At 54.6% G+C, this 14922-nt stretch overlaps 1 protein-coding gene and 1 long non-coding RNA gene across 2 annotated transcripts; one reads left to right on the top strand and one right to left on the bottom strand.

Moving 5' to 3' along the window:
* Positions 1-3683: 3683 nt before the first annotated feature.
* On the top strand, positions 3684-11956 carry AQP2 (aquaporin 2). Its single transcript, XM_002823203.5, has 4 exons — positions 3684-4137; positions 7236-7400; positions 7709-7789; positions 8481-11956. Exons 1-4 carry the CDS (start codon positions 3778-3780, stop codon positions 8688-8690), a joined length of 816 nt encoding a protein of 271 aa, XP_002823249.1. The 5' UTR covers positions 3684-3777; the 3' UTR covers positions 8691-11956.
* A 571-nt stretch (positions 11957-12527) lies between these two features.
* Positions 12528-14839, bottom strand: LOC103892031 (uncharacterized). The gene is made up of 2 exons (XR_008512327.1): positions 14648-14839; positions 12528-12720 (listed from the first exon to the last, which is right to left on the bottom strand). It is a non-coding gene; the product is annotated as an uncharacterized LOC103892031 (long non-coding RNA).
* Positions 14840-14922: the final 83 nt, after the last annotated feature.

Here is a 14922-nt window from a genome sequence, read left to right on the forward strand (position 1 = left end):
ATGTTGCCAGACTGGTCTCAAACTCCTGGGCTCAAGTGATCCGCCCACCTTGGCCTCTCAAAGTGCTGGGATTACAAGCATAAACCACCAAGCCCAGCCTATAAAATACGCATAACATAAAATTTACCATCTTAACCTTTTTTTTTTTTTTTTTGAGATGGATTTTCACTCTTGTTGCCCAGGCTGGAGGGCAGTGGCATGATCTCGGCTCACTGCAGCCTCCACATGGATTTTCACTCTTGTTGCCCAGGCTGGAGGACAGTGGCACGATCTTGGCTCACTGCAAACTCCACCTCCTGGGTTCAAGCGATTCTTCTGCCTCAGCCTCCTGAGTAGCCGGGATTACAGGCATGCACCACCACACCCGGCTAATTTTGTATTTTTAGTAGAGATGTGGTTTCTCCATGTTGGTCAGGCTGGTCTCAAACTTCCGACCTCAGGTGATCAGCCCACCTCAGCCTCCCAAAGTGCTGGGATTACAGGCATAGCCACCGTGCCTGGCCCTCATCTTAACCATTTTTAAGTGCACAGTTCAGTGGCATTAAGCACATTCACATTGCTGTGAATTCATCAGCAATTTTTGTCATGTTCTAATTAATAGTGCATGATAGATGCATAGACTTCCTAAGACACAGCGTAGTGGCCATTGTAGAAAAAAATGCAGCCATCCCTGCAGGTGAGCAGAGCTGCCAGCCAGAAGCACAGCCAAGCCCCGCCAGCTTTGATGAGAACACCTTCTTCCTCCCTGGCATGAAGGGAAAGTCAAATGCAAACACAGGCACGAGCCGGGTCATCGTTGGCCCCTTCCCCTCCTCCCAGACTAGGGGCCAGATCAAAATGTGAGTCCTGACTACTACTGTAAGCTGTGCGGCAGGTCACACTCTCTCTGGAATTCATGTTCTTATCATGGAAACTGAAATCCACAGGCAAGATGATTTCTAAGATCCCATTAGCTTCTAAATGTATGATTGTGTAACTGAACAACCACACAACACACACACCACAAACATATGCAAATTCGGGTTGGGGCTTTGTGGGCTCCAAGGAGAAGCTGTCACACCTATCCTGGTGTATTGGGAAGCAAGAGATTTTTACCCGACTGGGTTAGGAGTGGTTCTTCCCAGAATCAAGGGTCAGTAGGCCACTCTGTCAAGATCGTGAATACCTTGACCAAAGAAGGAGAGACCAGAAAGGGTGTGTGGCCCATCCGAGAGCACACAGCAACTAAATGGTTGGGTGTGGATTTAGAAGCCACTGTCACAGCTTCAGTTCACATGAGGCCCAAGGAGAAGGTTTTCCAGGAACCCCTGAGACTCAGTCCTGAACTTGGCCAGTTGGGGTGGACAGTATATCCGAAGGTCAGGAGAAGTGATACATGAAGCCACAAAAGAAAGGAGTAGGCCAGGCGCGGTGGCTCACGTCTGTAATCCCAGCACTTTGGGAGGTCGAGGCAGGTGGATCACAAGGTCAGGAGTTCGAGACCAGCCTGGCCAATATGGTGAAACCCCATCTCTACTAAAAAAAATACAAAAATTAGCTGGGCATGACATGTGCCTGTAATCCCAGCTACTCAGGAAGCTGAGGCGAGAGAATTGCTTGAACCTGGGAGGTGGAAGTTGCAGTGAGCCGAGCCACTGCACTCCAGCAGTGGAGAAGGCACGTTCCCTGGGTGGGGGCAGAGGCACACCCAAGCCAGACCCCTCTGAGTCCTTGTCTCTTCCTATGTGCAGAGTCTGGAGGTGGGTCCCAGATGCGCTTTGTATGACAGGGGTTGGGGTCCCCCTCTCTGTCGATCTTCTCCCGGAGGACCCAGAATGCCTGAAGTTGGGAGGGATGGCTGAGGGAAGAGTGCCAGGGTGTCAGGTGTCTATGTGTCAGGCCAGGTGTTAGGCGCTGGAAATACACGGAGAACAAACCCCACAGGAATCCCTGCTCTTTTGGAGCATCACTTCTGTATGGGTAATTTTTATTCTTTCTTCCTCCCCTTCCTCTTCCCCTTTCTCTTCCTCCTCCTTCATAATAGCAGGAGTCACAAGTCCCCATATATATGTATATGATACATTCTCAGTTGCAAAATACTTTCCCATTCATTATCTTACTGCATTCTCAAAACAACTTTATGGGGTAAGCATCCACATTCCCATTGTCCAGACAAGGAAACTGAGGCACAGAATGTGGCTTGGTAGTATGGGGTGTGGCAGAAAGCTCCAGAAAAGGCTCCAGTCCCGGCTCAGCCACTAACCTGCTGGAGCACCCTAGATAAGTCACTCCCCTCCCTGGACCTATACTCACCCCTCCTGCCCACCCCACATCCCCATGATACAACACAAAGCGCTGCACTCCAGTCTCCAGTCTCTCCCAGATTTCTGTTCCTGGGACTGTGACTTGCCCAGGGACCTGCTGGACAGGAGCTAGGGCAGGGTGCAGAAGCCCGTCCTTCTGCCCCCACTCTGAGCCTGACCCTGCTGTGAATCCCCAGGACAGGGAGCGAGGCTGGAGAGATTAGGGAAGGGCCAGTGAGTGGCGCTGGGGAAACTTCTAGACTTGAACGCCTCCAGGACCCCAATGGCCACAGCAGCATTGATAGCAGGAGGCAGCCCCGCCCAGATGCTGAGCTGAGTGGGCACCAAGGCCAGAGAGCTGCTTATCAGGCATCACAGCCGCCCCGAGCCTGCACAGCTCACTGCCCCACAGAAATGTCTTTCTCCTGTGGCCAGAGCGGCCCTGAGCTCCTCGGGGTTTCTAGGACCTGTCACAGCTTCTGGGACCCCAACACGTGAGTGTGCAAAGACCTGTTCTCCTCAAAGTGTAAATAATACTGTAAGTAAGGGCTGATATTCATTGACCACCTACTGTGGATGAGGCGCTGCTCTGAGCACTTGACATACATTGTTTCATTCAATCCAAACCCCAATCCACTAGGTCAGTTTTATTCTCCCCATTTTACAGAGACAGACAAGAAAGGTTAAGTCACATAGATGGAACAGGCTGATGCCAGAATGGACACCCTCAGCTTCCTCAGCCGCCCCCAGGTTGACTCCATCACCAAGGGCCAGGGTCCCAGTGCCCCCAGGCTCTAGGAGCTGCTATTTAGCTGGGGCTCCCAGGAGAAGGTGAAGCTTAATGATTTATGGGTGATTAGCTGCAAGAATGCAAGCACAGAAGACACAAACCTTTATGCCTTGGAAATTTGTCACAAGCCAACCAGTTGTTTTCCATCCCTGTGAAGCAGGAATAATTGGAGGTCTGACAGAAGAACTTCCCAGTTACCAGAAAGGGCAGCATTCATGTACTCTCTTAGTTTTGTGTGAGGTGTTGCCCCTGCCTTGGTCAACAGTTTGAGTCAGAGAGAGGGGCGCTGGGCACAATCCCCACCAGAGGTTCCCCTTCACAAGACCCTGTGGGGGCTGGGAGATGCCCTGGGGCAGCAGCCCTGGGGTAACCAAGGGAATAAACACGGAAAACCAGGGACGTCAGTCCTTATCTGGAGCTCATTAAATGGGGAACGTTAGTCAGCTGTGAAGGCCAAGATAGGGTGATAGGCATGTGGGTGGGATGGGGCATGGGGGCAGAGGCCGCCATGGAGGAGAAGAGGTATTGGCCTCAACGACTCCACCTCCCTGCCACGTGCCCAGACCCGGGATGGAAGGACCCTATAAATGCCCACAACCCAGCCTCCCCTGAGGCCTTGAGAAAGAGAGCGATAGAGAGCGAGAGAGAGTGCCCAGAGCCTCCTGGCCCTGAGACAGCTGGGCCAGCCACGCAGGGCTCTGCAGCATGTGGGAGCTCCGCTCCATAGCCTTCTCCAGGGCTGTGTTCGCAGAGTTCCTGGCCACACTCCTCTTCGTCTTCTTTGGCCTCGGCTCGGCCCTCAACTGGCCACAGGCCCTGCCCTCTGTGCTACAGATTGCCATGGCGTTTGGCTTGGGTATTGGCACCCTGGTACAGGCTCTGGGCCACATAAGTGGGGCCCACATCAACCCCGCCGTGACTGTGGCCTGCCTGGTGGGCTGCCACGTCTCCTTTCTCCGAGCCACCTTCTACGTGGCTGCCCAGCTGCTGGGGGCTGTGGCCGGAGCCGCTCTGCTCCATGAGATCACGCCAGCAGACATCCGCGGGGACCTGGCTGTCAATGCTGTGAGTAGCCACAACTTTGCCATCCACAAGGGGCAGGTCCTGGGGAATCCCTTGTAAGGGATGAGATGGGAGGGATGGGCTCTGGGTGAGGTGGGGAGAGAGATGGAGACAGAGGCAGAGAGAGAGAGAGAGAGAGAGAGAGAGAGAGAGAGAGAGAGAGAGAGAGAGAGAGAGAGAGAGAGAGAGAGAGAGAGAGAGGCTGGAGCCAGGAACACAGCCACCACAGGAGGGTCAGGATGAAAGGAGCAATGATACCAGAGCAAAGGCAGGATGCAGACAGACTGCTGGCTTCTTCCACCCTGACCGTCGTGCAGGAAGAGCCTCATCCAGGTTTCTGTTGGACTCAACGCCTACATTACAGTGAGGACAGGGCTATACCCCAGCAGGGGTTGGTGTCCCAAGCAGACATGCTTTCCAAGCTGCGGGGAGCCTTGGAGTGATCATCACAGGGTTCTCAAGAGAGAAGAGGGGCCCAGCATTTCTTCTGCTTTGAGGGTTTGCAGGCCCCATGGCAGGTGCTCCTTACAGGCCAGGCACGGATACACCACAGCTCTGCAAGCAGCAATGGGCATACTCACTTCTCCAAACCCTGAGGAGGTCCCCGGAGCCCATAAGCTGGCTGCTGATTACATGATACAGGCGCTAACTGGGCCCCGTGGGCCCTTTGGGAGCTGAGGGTGGTGCCACAGTCCCTTTCCCCATGTCCCACTCACTTCCCCTCTCAGGTCTGTGTGGGCCCTGTGAATCCAAGGGACATGAGTGTGGAGGAATGACCTGTGCCCCCAACAGATCAACTCTCACTCTGTACCCCCATCCTAAGCCAGGACAGCAAGTGCTTCTTTTGTGCCTCGGTCTCCAGTAGTTCCTGGCCTTTTCCACCCCTGGGCCACTGGACAAGAGTCCCAATGTCTTTGACGAGTCCTGCACAATCTCTGTGGCCACCCCCTTCTCTGCACAAGTGGCCCTTCCTCATTTGTGGGACAGAGGTATCCCAATTAGGGAACTTCTCTGTTTTGTTTTGTTTTGTTTTGTTTTTGAGATGGAGTCTCACTCTGTTGCGCAGGCTGGAGTGCAATGGTACAATCTCAGCTTACTGCAACCTCCACCTCAAGCCATTCTCTTGCCTCAGCCTCCCGAGTAGCTGGGATTACATGCCTGTATTCCCACTTATTCCCTTACTACTGTATTCCCACAGTAGAATTTTTAGTATTCTACTAAAAATTTTTGTATTTTTAGTAGAGACAGGACTCACCATGTTGGTAAGGCTGGTTTCGAACTCCTAACCTCAAGTGATCCACCCGCCTCAGCCTCCCAAAGTGCTGGAATTACAGGCATGAGCCACCACACCCAGCCTCTGTTCTTTAAAGAGGAAAATATGACAAGGCTGGGGGCCAGGGGCCAAGGAAAGGCTAGGTGGGCAAGCAGAGGAGTGGGCTCATTTCCTCTGAGAACAAAATTAGTTCAGTTTGCAGCAAGAAGAGGTCCAGTTAGACTGAAAAAGGAACTTCCTGAGAGCATGACCAGGAAGTCCTTCTCTAATAGCAGGGCACTGGGAGCGAGAGGCCATGGGAAACATGCAGTCCTCCTCCTCCATCATTTCACAACTGACTGGGGCCCTCAGAAGAGAAGGGTCTGGGAGGGCTCCTCCATGCCACTTCTCAGCATTTACCACCTTGAGGACCTGGGGAGAACCCTGCCTGGATGGAATGGGGCAGTGGTGGGACCAACTTGCCCTGAGGCTAAGGAGAGCCAGATGACCCTCAAGACAATCCCACGTGTCCTTTGAGGACACTGAGAGCCAGCCTGGCCACCAGGAAGTTAATCATTGACATGCACCTGCCCTGTGCCAGGCCAGCTATCATCTCATCATTGGTACAACGCTATAAGGGAAATTTTGTGGTTCCCCCTACTGTGAGTGGCAAATTCCGGCTCAACAGTCAATTGATCCAAGTCACAGAACCAATAAGTCATTTCCAGTCCTTCCACAGTCCTCCAGAATCCATTTTCTTATGCCATTTCACAGAAGGAGAAACTGAGGCCAAATTAAATAGTCCCATGGCAAGTCAGAGGCCTCCAAAGTGTCTGCTTCCAAAGCTCTTTTCACTGTCCTCTAGAGACTCTGCATTGGACAACAACAGGAGGGATTGAGGTTACACCCTAGAGAGACCCAAGGGTTCTGACCTGATGTCTTGGACCCAGGGGTGGGGGTTCAGGGCCTGGAGAAAGAGCGTGGGAGCTGAGAGCTGTCACTGTTCCACCCAGTGCAGTGCCCAGCCCCAGAAGGCAGGGTGTAGGGTACAGGGTGACAAAACTCAAGGAGAAATCCAGTGCTGGGTGCGGCCCAGTTATGAAATCACCTCTTTACTCAGCCCCAAGTTCTCTCCTTACCCAAGGCAGGGTCTGCTGAGACCATGGGCAGCCTACATGGGTGTGGAGGCATTGTCCAACACAGCTCCAGGGCCCTCACCCCCACCTCCATAGGATGTGCAGGGAGCAAACCAACAGGGCAAACCTGAGGCCTGAAAGGCAGTGGGGAATAGACAAGGGTTAGGGAAAGAGGTAGATGCTGGACTCATAGCGGAAAGGGGCACACTAGGACCGTCCCCCAGACCCAAGTCCCTCTACCCTGTCCCTGGGAGCCATTTGACCTCAGGAAGAAAGACCACAGGCCTCTCATTGCACCAGGGTCTGATGGTCTAGAGAGAGAGGCAGGTGTTCCTGCTAACTGGCCCAAAGCTTCCTGAGGCAGTTGAAATCTCTTCCCTTCTTGTTCTTCGGAAAACAGAAATTCCGGATCTCAGCATTCTTTTCCTCTCATACTGCAGGCTCCCAACCTCAGGCCCCAATCTAATGGGCTACAGAGTCAGTTTTGCTACCTCTGGTGGGGGGACCACGGGCATCCTGGGGGATCATGGGCTGCCTTTGGGCCAGGGCCCAGGAAGAAGGGATCAGTCATTCCAGCTAAGGTGTCTGGCAAGCCCAGGTGTTCTGGTTCCCAGCCCAGAGGCCCCCTGGTGCCTCCACTGCAGGTGGACAGGAAGATGGAGCCAGAGAGGAGAGTGTGCTCAGTATTCCCCTACCTGCCTCTTTGTCCCCAGCTCAGCAACAGCACGACGGCTGGCCAGGCGGTAACTGTGGAGCTCTTCCTGACACTGCAGCTGGTGCTCTGCATCTTTGCCTCCACCGATGAGCGCCGCGGAGAGAACCCGAGCACCCCTGCTCTCTCCATAGGCTTCTCTGTGGCCCTGGGCCACCTCCTTGGGGTAGGTCATGGCCATGGGTTCCAGCCTCCCTGGAGGAACAGACACACAGACCACTCCAGAGACAGACACAGAGACCCCAAGAGGGACACATACACAGAACTCTCAAGAGGAACAGACACCCCAGAGGTTTGACTCCCAGATACCCCAGAGGGACAGATATCACTCCAGCCCATCTGTAAATAAAACATGAAGTTAATTGTCCATCACGTGGGTTCCCTTTAGGCTGAGGTCAAGCACTGCAGCGCGGGACAAGGACTTCCTGCCCTGTCCTCACCTCCCTTCTCTGTGATGCCCTCCTCCCACTGCAGATCCATTACACCGGCTGCTCTATGAATCCTGCCCGCTCCCTGGCTCCAGCTGTCGTCACCGGCAAATTTGATGACCACTGGGTAATGGCTGAAACCCTCTGCCCTCCCCTTCCCTAGAAACCCATTTTAGAGGGAGAACAAGAGCTGGAATAGCATGGGATGGGGGCTCAGCAGCGGTACCCCAAACCCTCCACACTCCTCCTGGTCCTGGGGAGCCTTGGGTTCCACCCCTCAGATCTGATGCCAAAGACTCAGTTTCCACATCTGTGAATGAGGATGACAACAGCTTACCTCACTGGCTTCTTGGGGACAGTAAGTGAGGTTACCGGTGTAACCCAGATAATGCAGTGTCTGGCACTTAAAACTCTGTAAGTGGTAGTATTTAGCACTTATCTGGTGCTTAGTATGTGGTGAGCCTTGTTCTGAGTGCTTTGCAAACATTAACTCAGTTTTCACAACCACCCTAGGAGATAGACATTCTTAGAGTGAAAGGCACAGAGAGGGTAAGTAACTTGTCGAAGTGCACACAGCACTTAAGTGGTGGAATCAGGATTCACACACAGGCAGTGGCTTCAGAATTCGCACCCTTAACCCCGCACTGACAATCCTTCCCCAGCAGCTGGCGTTGTCGTCGCTAATTACATAAATAAGCATTTTACTAGATTAATGGCGGGGAGGAAGGGTGCGGCCGCAGAGTGTGTCGCCGGGGCCTGTGGGCTCCGCGTGCGGGTGCAGGCGCGGGTGCCAAGCCGCCCTCTCCGCTCGCCCCCAGGTCTTCTGGATCGGACCCCTGGTGGGCGCCATCCTGGGCTCCCTCCTCTACAACTACGTGCTGTTTCCGCCAGCCAAGAGCCTGTCGGAGCGCCTGGCAGTGCTGAAGGGCCTGGAGCCGGACACCGACTGGGAGGACCGCGAGGTGCGACGGCGGCAGTCGGTGGAGCTGCACTCGCCGCAGAGCCTGCCACGGGGCACCAAGGCCTGAGGGCCGCCAGCGGCCTCTACGGCCCCGACGGACGCTTGCGAGGCCCGAGGCAGAAGGGCCCACCCCGTCCCTCCTCTCCCCCAGGTCTGAAGTTGGCCCCCCAGCGCAGAGTAGCTGCTTCCTGGACGTGCGCGCCGAGGCCAGTGCTGTGAGCAGGCGGGGAGGAGGCTGCGGGAGGAAGCCCTGAGCCTGGCGGGTCCCCTGCCCTGAGGCTGTGAGCAGCCAGTGGTGGCTCCTTCAGCCTTTTGCAGGGAACTGGGAACTTAGGGGACTGAGCTGGGGAGGGAGGCAGGTGGGTGGTAAGAGGGAAACTCTGGAGAGCCTGCACCCAGGTACTGAGTGGGGAGTGTACAGACCCCTGCCTTGGGGGTTCTGGGAATGGTGCAACTGGTTTTACTAGTGTGCAGGTGTGTTCATCCTTGAGTTTTCCTTTGTCCTCACATGCAGGGTTGTGCATGCCCCGAGTGTGAACAGGTTTGCCTACATTGGTGCAAGTGTGCACGGCTGGGACTTCTCACTTCCCCTTGCACCCTTTCCTCCCCAACCTGCAATAAATCCACTTCTCCTGCGGTGGATGAGTGTGGGTGCCAGTCATCCTCAGGAGAAGGGGAAGGGAAGGAGGCCACTTTGAGAGGGCTGAAGGGAGGGTCTTGATTTCCAGCCGCAATCTGGCTCCTCCTGGAAAATTTCCCCCACCTGCAGCGCTGGGCCCCAAGGCTTGCCAAGATTCATTGCTGGAGGTAGAGAGGTGTCAACCAGAGAACAGCTCCCCTAGAAATGGCCTCTGGAAAAAGGAAATCTTTGGTTGGCAAAGATTTCCTTTCTGTGGTGAGGGAGAACCTCTCCAAAGAGGAAGCAGGCATATGAGTGTGCACGCCTTCACATGTGTGTACGCTGTGTGTGCCCGGGACCCCCGTCTCCAGGGGTGCCCCAGACCCAGAGATTAGCCTCCCACTTCAGCAGAGAAAACAAAAGCCCTTTGTGGGACCCGAGCCTTTGTCTTGGGAGAGGGGGAGATTTGTACCTAAACACTTCTTGAAAGACACTCAGTTTCACAAGTGAGCCCTCTTGCCCAGCACACACCTATGGCTGGCTGGGCAAGGCGCTCAAGCATGCAACCATGGGCACCAGGCAACACCCCTCCATCACCCATCTCATTCTCCCCAGTCCTCGGGCAGCAGCTCCTCCGCCCCAGGAATCTCTGTTCCTTCTCTGTCTGCCTCTCCACAGCCCGTGATCCCCTGCTTCTGGCTCCTACCACTGGACAGTCATTGTGGATAGAGCAGCCTGCTGCTCTCAGGACCAGAGAAGGGAAATGACTTCTCCAGGCAGAGGCAGATCTGAGTCTAGAACCCAGGCTTCTAAATTTCTAGGCCAGTATGACTGCTCTCAAAAGAGATTAACTGGGATTAAGTGAGATGACGCATGTAAAGGTGCTGTGTAAACTGTAATTCTTAATGCCATTATCACGCATTACTAGAATCATTTCATTATTTCTGCTTCCTGGGGGAAGGATGCAGAAGGAATCTGATGCTCAACATCCCTTACCTCCTTTCGTTGATGGCCAAAGCAAAGGAGAGTCCTGGGAGCTCGCAAGATCCAAGCAGAAGGAGATGGGTTTGGGGCTGGCTCCAACCTGGCCCAGCCTCTTAACCTCTTCTTACCCTGAATGTGTGCCCTATCTTTTCTCCCACCTCCTTCCTCCCACCACCCAGCCCCATCCATTCTCTCCTTCCCTCTCCAGCATGCTGTATAAGTAACATGTGGGTCATACCTTGAACCCCCCCCCCGCCCCCATGCTCTCTGTGGCCTCCATGCCTTCAAGACTTCTGTCTGTATCTATCTCACACTGCACCAAGCACCCACTGTGCACCAGGCACTAAGTCTCTAGCCTCTTTCTCCCTTCTGCTCCCATCCAAGAAAGACAGTGTATAAGGAACATCTCTGTAATTGTGTCCCCTCTCATCTATGCTCTTTCCTGTCTTCCTTGACCAAAGCTTTCTTTGAGGTCCAAAAAAGGCTGCCCTGGGCCATACGTGCTATGGAGAGGACTCTCCCAAACCCCCAGTAGCTAGTGACAGCCACTTGGCCTCACTACCAGAAGAAGGATGGAGTCAGAAACCAAAGTGACCTCCAGAGCTGTCCTCCTGGAATCTGAGTGTCCTTGCTCTAGAGGTTCAAAGGCAGCAAGGCAGTGAGCTATGAGCCCAGCATGGATGTGTCTCAGGCACCTCATCCCCACCCTACCTCGCCCCAACAAACTCCTCTAGAAGAAGCCAAGAATTTCTCTCTATGTCTGTTTCACTTCTTGGATTGCATCTCCCCAAAAACTAAATGTGAAATCCTTACCATTTCTAGCCTCTATTGCCCAGATTGGAGTCAGAAGTCAAAAAAGGATTCCAAGTGATGGAACTCCAGGGGTGGAGGGAAATTGGCAGTTCCTGGCATCTCTTGTGTACCAGCTGCTGTGCTGGATGCCTTGCATGCACGGGCTCATCTAATCTTCCTCAAACTTCAGATAGGTTAAGGAAGGACAAAGGCCCCCAGCCATGAAGGGTTTTGCTATTTCCAAAGCTTCCCCTTATCGTCCCCTGTGATTGTCTCCCAACCCTGTGACAAAGGTAGAGCAAATATTGTTCTTCCCATTTTACCGATTCAGAAACCAAGGCTAAGGGACTGGTCTAAAGTCTCACAGGTAGTACATAGTGAAGCCAAGACTTGAACTCAGAGCTTTTTATACAAAATCCCATGATTTTTCCACTGAGACAAATCCTAGGCTCCTGGGAGGCCCTGGCAGAAGCCAGAACACATGGCTGGGCCTTTCCAGTCCAACCCACTGTCTTGCAGTGGACGGACAGCCTTGGCGAGGGCAGCAGGGTAGAGAGGACAAAGAATGTGGGGCTGGTTTCTGCCCTTTAAGAGCACCCGGTCAGTCAGAGAACAGAGATCACACACACCAAACCAGACAGAGGCAGGGCGGCATGGAGACAGGTAGACAGACCTCCAGGTCCCCAAGCTGGGGACAGAGAAGGTTCTGAGCTGTCCCATATTCCCACTTCTTGCCAAATGACTTTGCACCTGCAAATGGTGCTTCAATGTTGTTTTGTATCTTTAAGCTGTGATGTTGTATATATACAATGCCTCCCAGCTAGACTGTAAGCCCTTTGGGGACAGGGCTGCTTCCAGTTCTTGGATGGCATTCTCCTATCTACCTTCCTTCAACTGCTCTGCATATAATAAGCACTCAATAAATGCTCATTTGCCAATAAGTACTGTTTCTTCCACAACTTGGCAGTGGTCAATAGAAATACAGTCCAAGGTACCAGAAGACAGGCGGAGCTCCCTACCATTTCTACCCCAGCCCTCAACTTCTCCCAGGGAACTCAGAAGTCCCCATATCAGGAGAGGAAGGGAAGAGCTCTCCCTAAGATATTCAAATTCCCCCTGTCACAAATGGGGAGACCCATCACTCAGCTCAGAAAGGTCCCGGGCATTCCTCTGGAGCTGCCAGGGCAGGGCCTGAGTGCTTGGGCAAAGAGAATTCCAAGACATAACAGGAGTTTATTGTGATGACTTGAGGACAGAGGGACTCTAGTGGTTAGAGAGATGGAAGAGCCTAAGACACAGGCCTAGGAAACAGAATCAGCTGCCCCGTGTGAGTAACCTTGACAGATGAAGTCACCTTTTTTGGCCTCACCAGGCCCACTCCTGGTGACCAAGTGTGTGGCGACCTGTGATTCCCATCTCAGGTCACTGTGTGACCCTAGGCAAGTGACCTCTGAGTCTGGGTTTCTTCATGGGTAGCTTGGAATCAAATCACACAGTGGAGGCCAATTATAATCTCTAACTTTGTAGATTATATTCTGAATCTCTAAAACGGCAAGAACAAGGTCTTGGCCTTTACAGTCCCTCATTAGTTCAAATCTTCAGGTCGGAGCTTCCCCTGGCAGCCCAGCCTCTTGTGAGCACTTGTGAGTCCTTTCATTCTGAAATGCTGGAGTTTGAGACCTCTGGACTGTGAAGACAGTGCCTGGGGAGAAAGGATGAGAAAGCAAGTGGAAGGGTGCGAACTGGAGGCAAGTTCAGCAGCAAAGGAGCCTGGCCCCCAATGGCCTCTGGGGTCATCAGGGTCATTGTCCAGCCCAAGTCCCAGGCCCAGAAGAAAATCCTGCATACAACTGGCATGATTGGCTGGGGACAGAGCGCTGAGACCCACGGAAGAAAGGACAGACTGACCTCCGGCCTTAAGAGGAGAGATTTGGGGGAGGAGCTGCTCCAGCAGGAAATGCCACAGCTGGGCAGGAACAATAGAGGGGTTTCTTTAGCCCTTGTTTTCTTTGGCATCTTAGCTGCCACAGAGCCCAGAGCCCGCTCCTCCAAGTCCTTAGCATTCCTGCAGGCTCCTCCCCTCAGCCTTGCCTGACAAACTGACAGGGGAGGCACCTGTTCTCTACTTCCTCTGCACCCTCCCGCTGGACTCTTCCCCCAAGCTTAGCACCACACTAAACCCTCAAGGGGCTTTTAAAATTAACAGTCACAACGTAAGGAGACTTTACTGAGCCTTATTCTGTGCCAGGCACTGTGCTAAGGGCTTCTCTAACACACATGGGGATGGGAGTCTTTAATGCAGCTCCTCTCCCGGGATCCTGGGGGTGGGTCCTCCCCCTCTAAGCCCTAGAGAGCCTTCCAGCCTCATTCTCCACATGTCCGACCTGGAGTGAGTGGGAAGAGGGAGGGGGTGGTATGCGAGGAGGCAGCAGGTCACAAAGGGGTTACAAGCTCAGAGGGAAGGGGGATGGGAACTGGAAGAAAGTGTCACCCAGACCAGGAGTAGAAGAACTTGACTTTGGGGAGACTGAAAAAGACCACATGTAAGAGAGAGAGACATGGAAAATGAGGTAGAAACAGACAGAAACAAAGAAAAGCACAAAAATTAAGAGCCAGAGGAAAGGTGAAAATAGCCAGGAGACAGAAACTGCAGGATGAGAGAAATGAATAGAGACAGAGAGATTAAGACAGCAAAAGGCAAGAAGGAAAAACAGAAAATGAGAAGGTGTGAGAGAGAGATGGAGAGGTGGAGAACAGAGAGACTGAAATGAGAAAGAGACCTCTCGGAGAGAGACCGAGAGGAAGAGGCTGGCAGAGGGAGAGGGTCAGAGACCAAAGACAGTGACAAAAAGAGAAATACGGTTTTGCAAAGACTGACTGACAGAAACAGATTTCGAGGGGGAGAGAGACCAAGACCCAGTGAGGGTTTGAAGGAGACTTAGGGGAGATGGAGGAAGACAAGGAGAGTCTCAGATCCAGGGTGAGGGGCTTCTAGCAGGAAGAGGGGAGACGCCAAGACCGCGCTTGGGAGGTCAGTGGTGCGTCTCTACCCTCCCTGCTCCCCCACTCCAACTCCCAGAGTCTCAAGGCCTCGCGTCACACCCCCCTCCCGTCCCCTCGACAAGGGGAACCCCGGCCTGGGAGAGAGCGCCTTCGGGGTCCGTTGCCTAGTCCAGGTACTGCCCAGCTACCGGGCGTCGAGGATTGCGAAGCGTCGGGGCAGACTGGCACGGTGCCCACTTTTCCCAAAATGCCAGCCTTCCAAGCCCAGAAGCTCGCCCGGCCCGGGCCGGGAGCTGCCCACGTCGGACGGCCGGACCGCCCTGCAGGACCCAGCCCGGCCGCCCGCCCCCGCCGCCGGCGGTGAGGGAGGTGAGCGGCGCCGACCTGCGGGACGAGCATCACTCCGACCCAGCCGGGGGTGAGGCGGGTCAGGATGCTCCGGTCGCAGGAGGAAAAGGAGGAGCTGGACCAAAAGCCCGAAGAGAAGAAAAGGGGAAGGCCGCGCGCGGAGCGCGGTAAAGGCCGGCGGAGCTAGACGCCCCGAGGTCGGAGTGAAGCGCCGGGACCGAGCCCCGTCTCCCAGGGAGTCCGGGGCGCACGGCACCGAGGAGAGCGCGGGAGCCAACCTGGGCGCATCATGCGCAGGGCCCGGGACGCTGGGCCGGTCTACACCGCCGCCTGGGTCACGTGGCCCGGACGGGCAGGCGGCTGCCCCGGCCGGGGGGCGGGGGTCGCGCCGGGGCTGCGCTGGGCGACGGGGAGCGGCGGGTCCGCAGCGGCCTTGAGCCTCCCAACCCGCGCGCCGCGCTGGCCCCCGAGCGTAGGAGCCGCCCCCTGCCCCCCCGCGCCGGCCCCGCGCCCGGCCGCCCGCCCCCTATATAGCGCGCCCCAGCAGGGCCCG

The sequence above is a fragment of the Pongo abelii genome, chromosome 10, assembly GCF_028885655.2.
Source record: "Pongo abelii isolate AG06213 chromosome 10, NHGRI_mPonAbe1-v2.0_pri, whole genome shotgun sequence".
NCBI lineage: Eukaryota > Metazoa > Chordata > Mammalia > Primates > Hominidae > Pongo > Pongo abelii.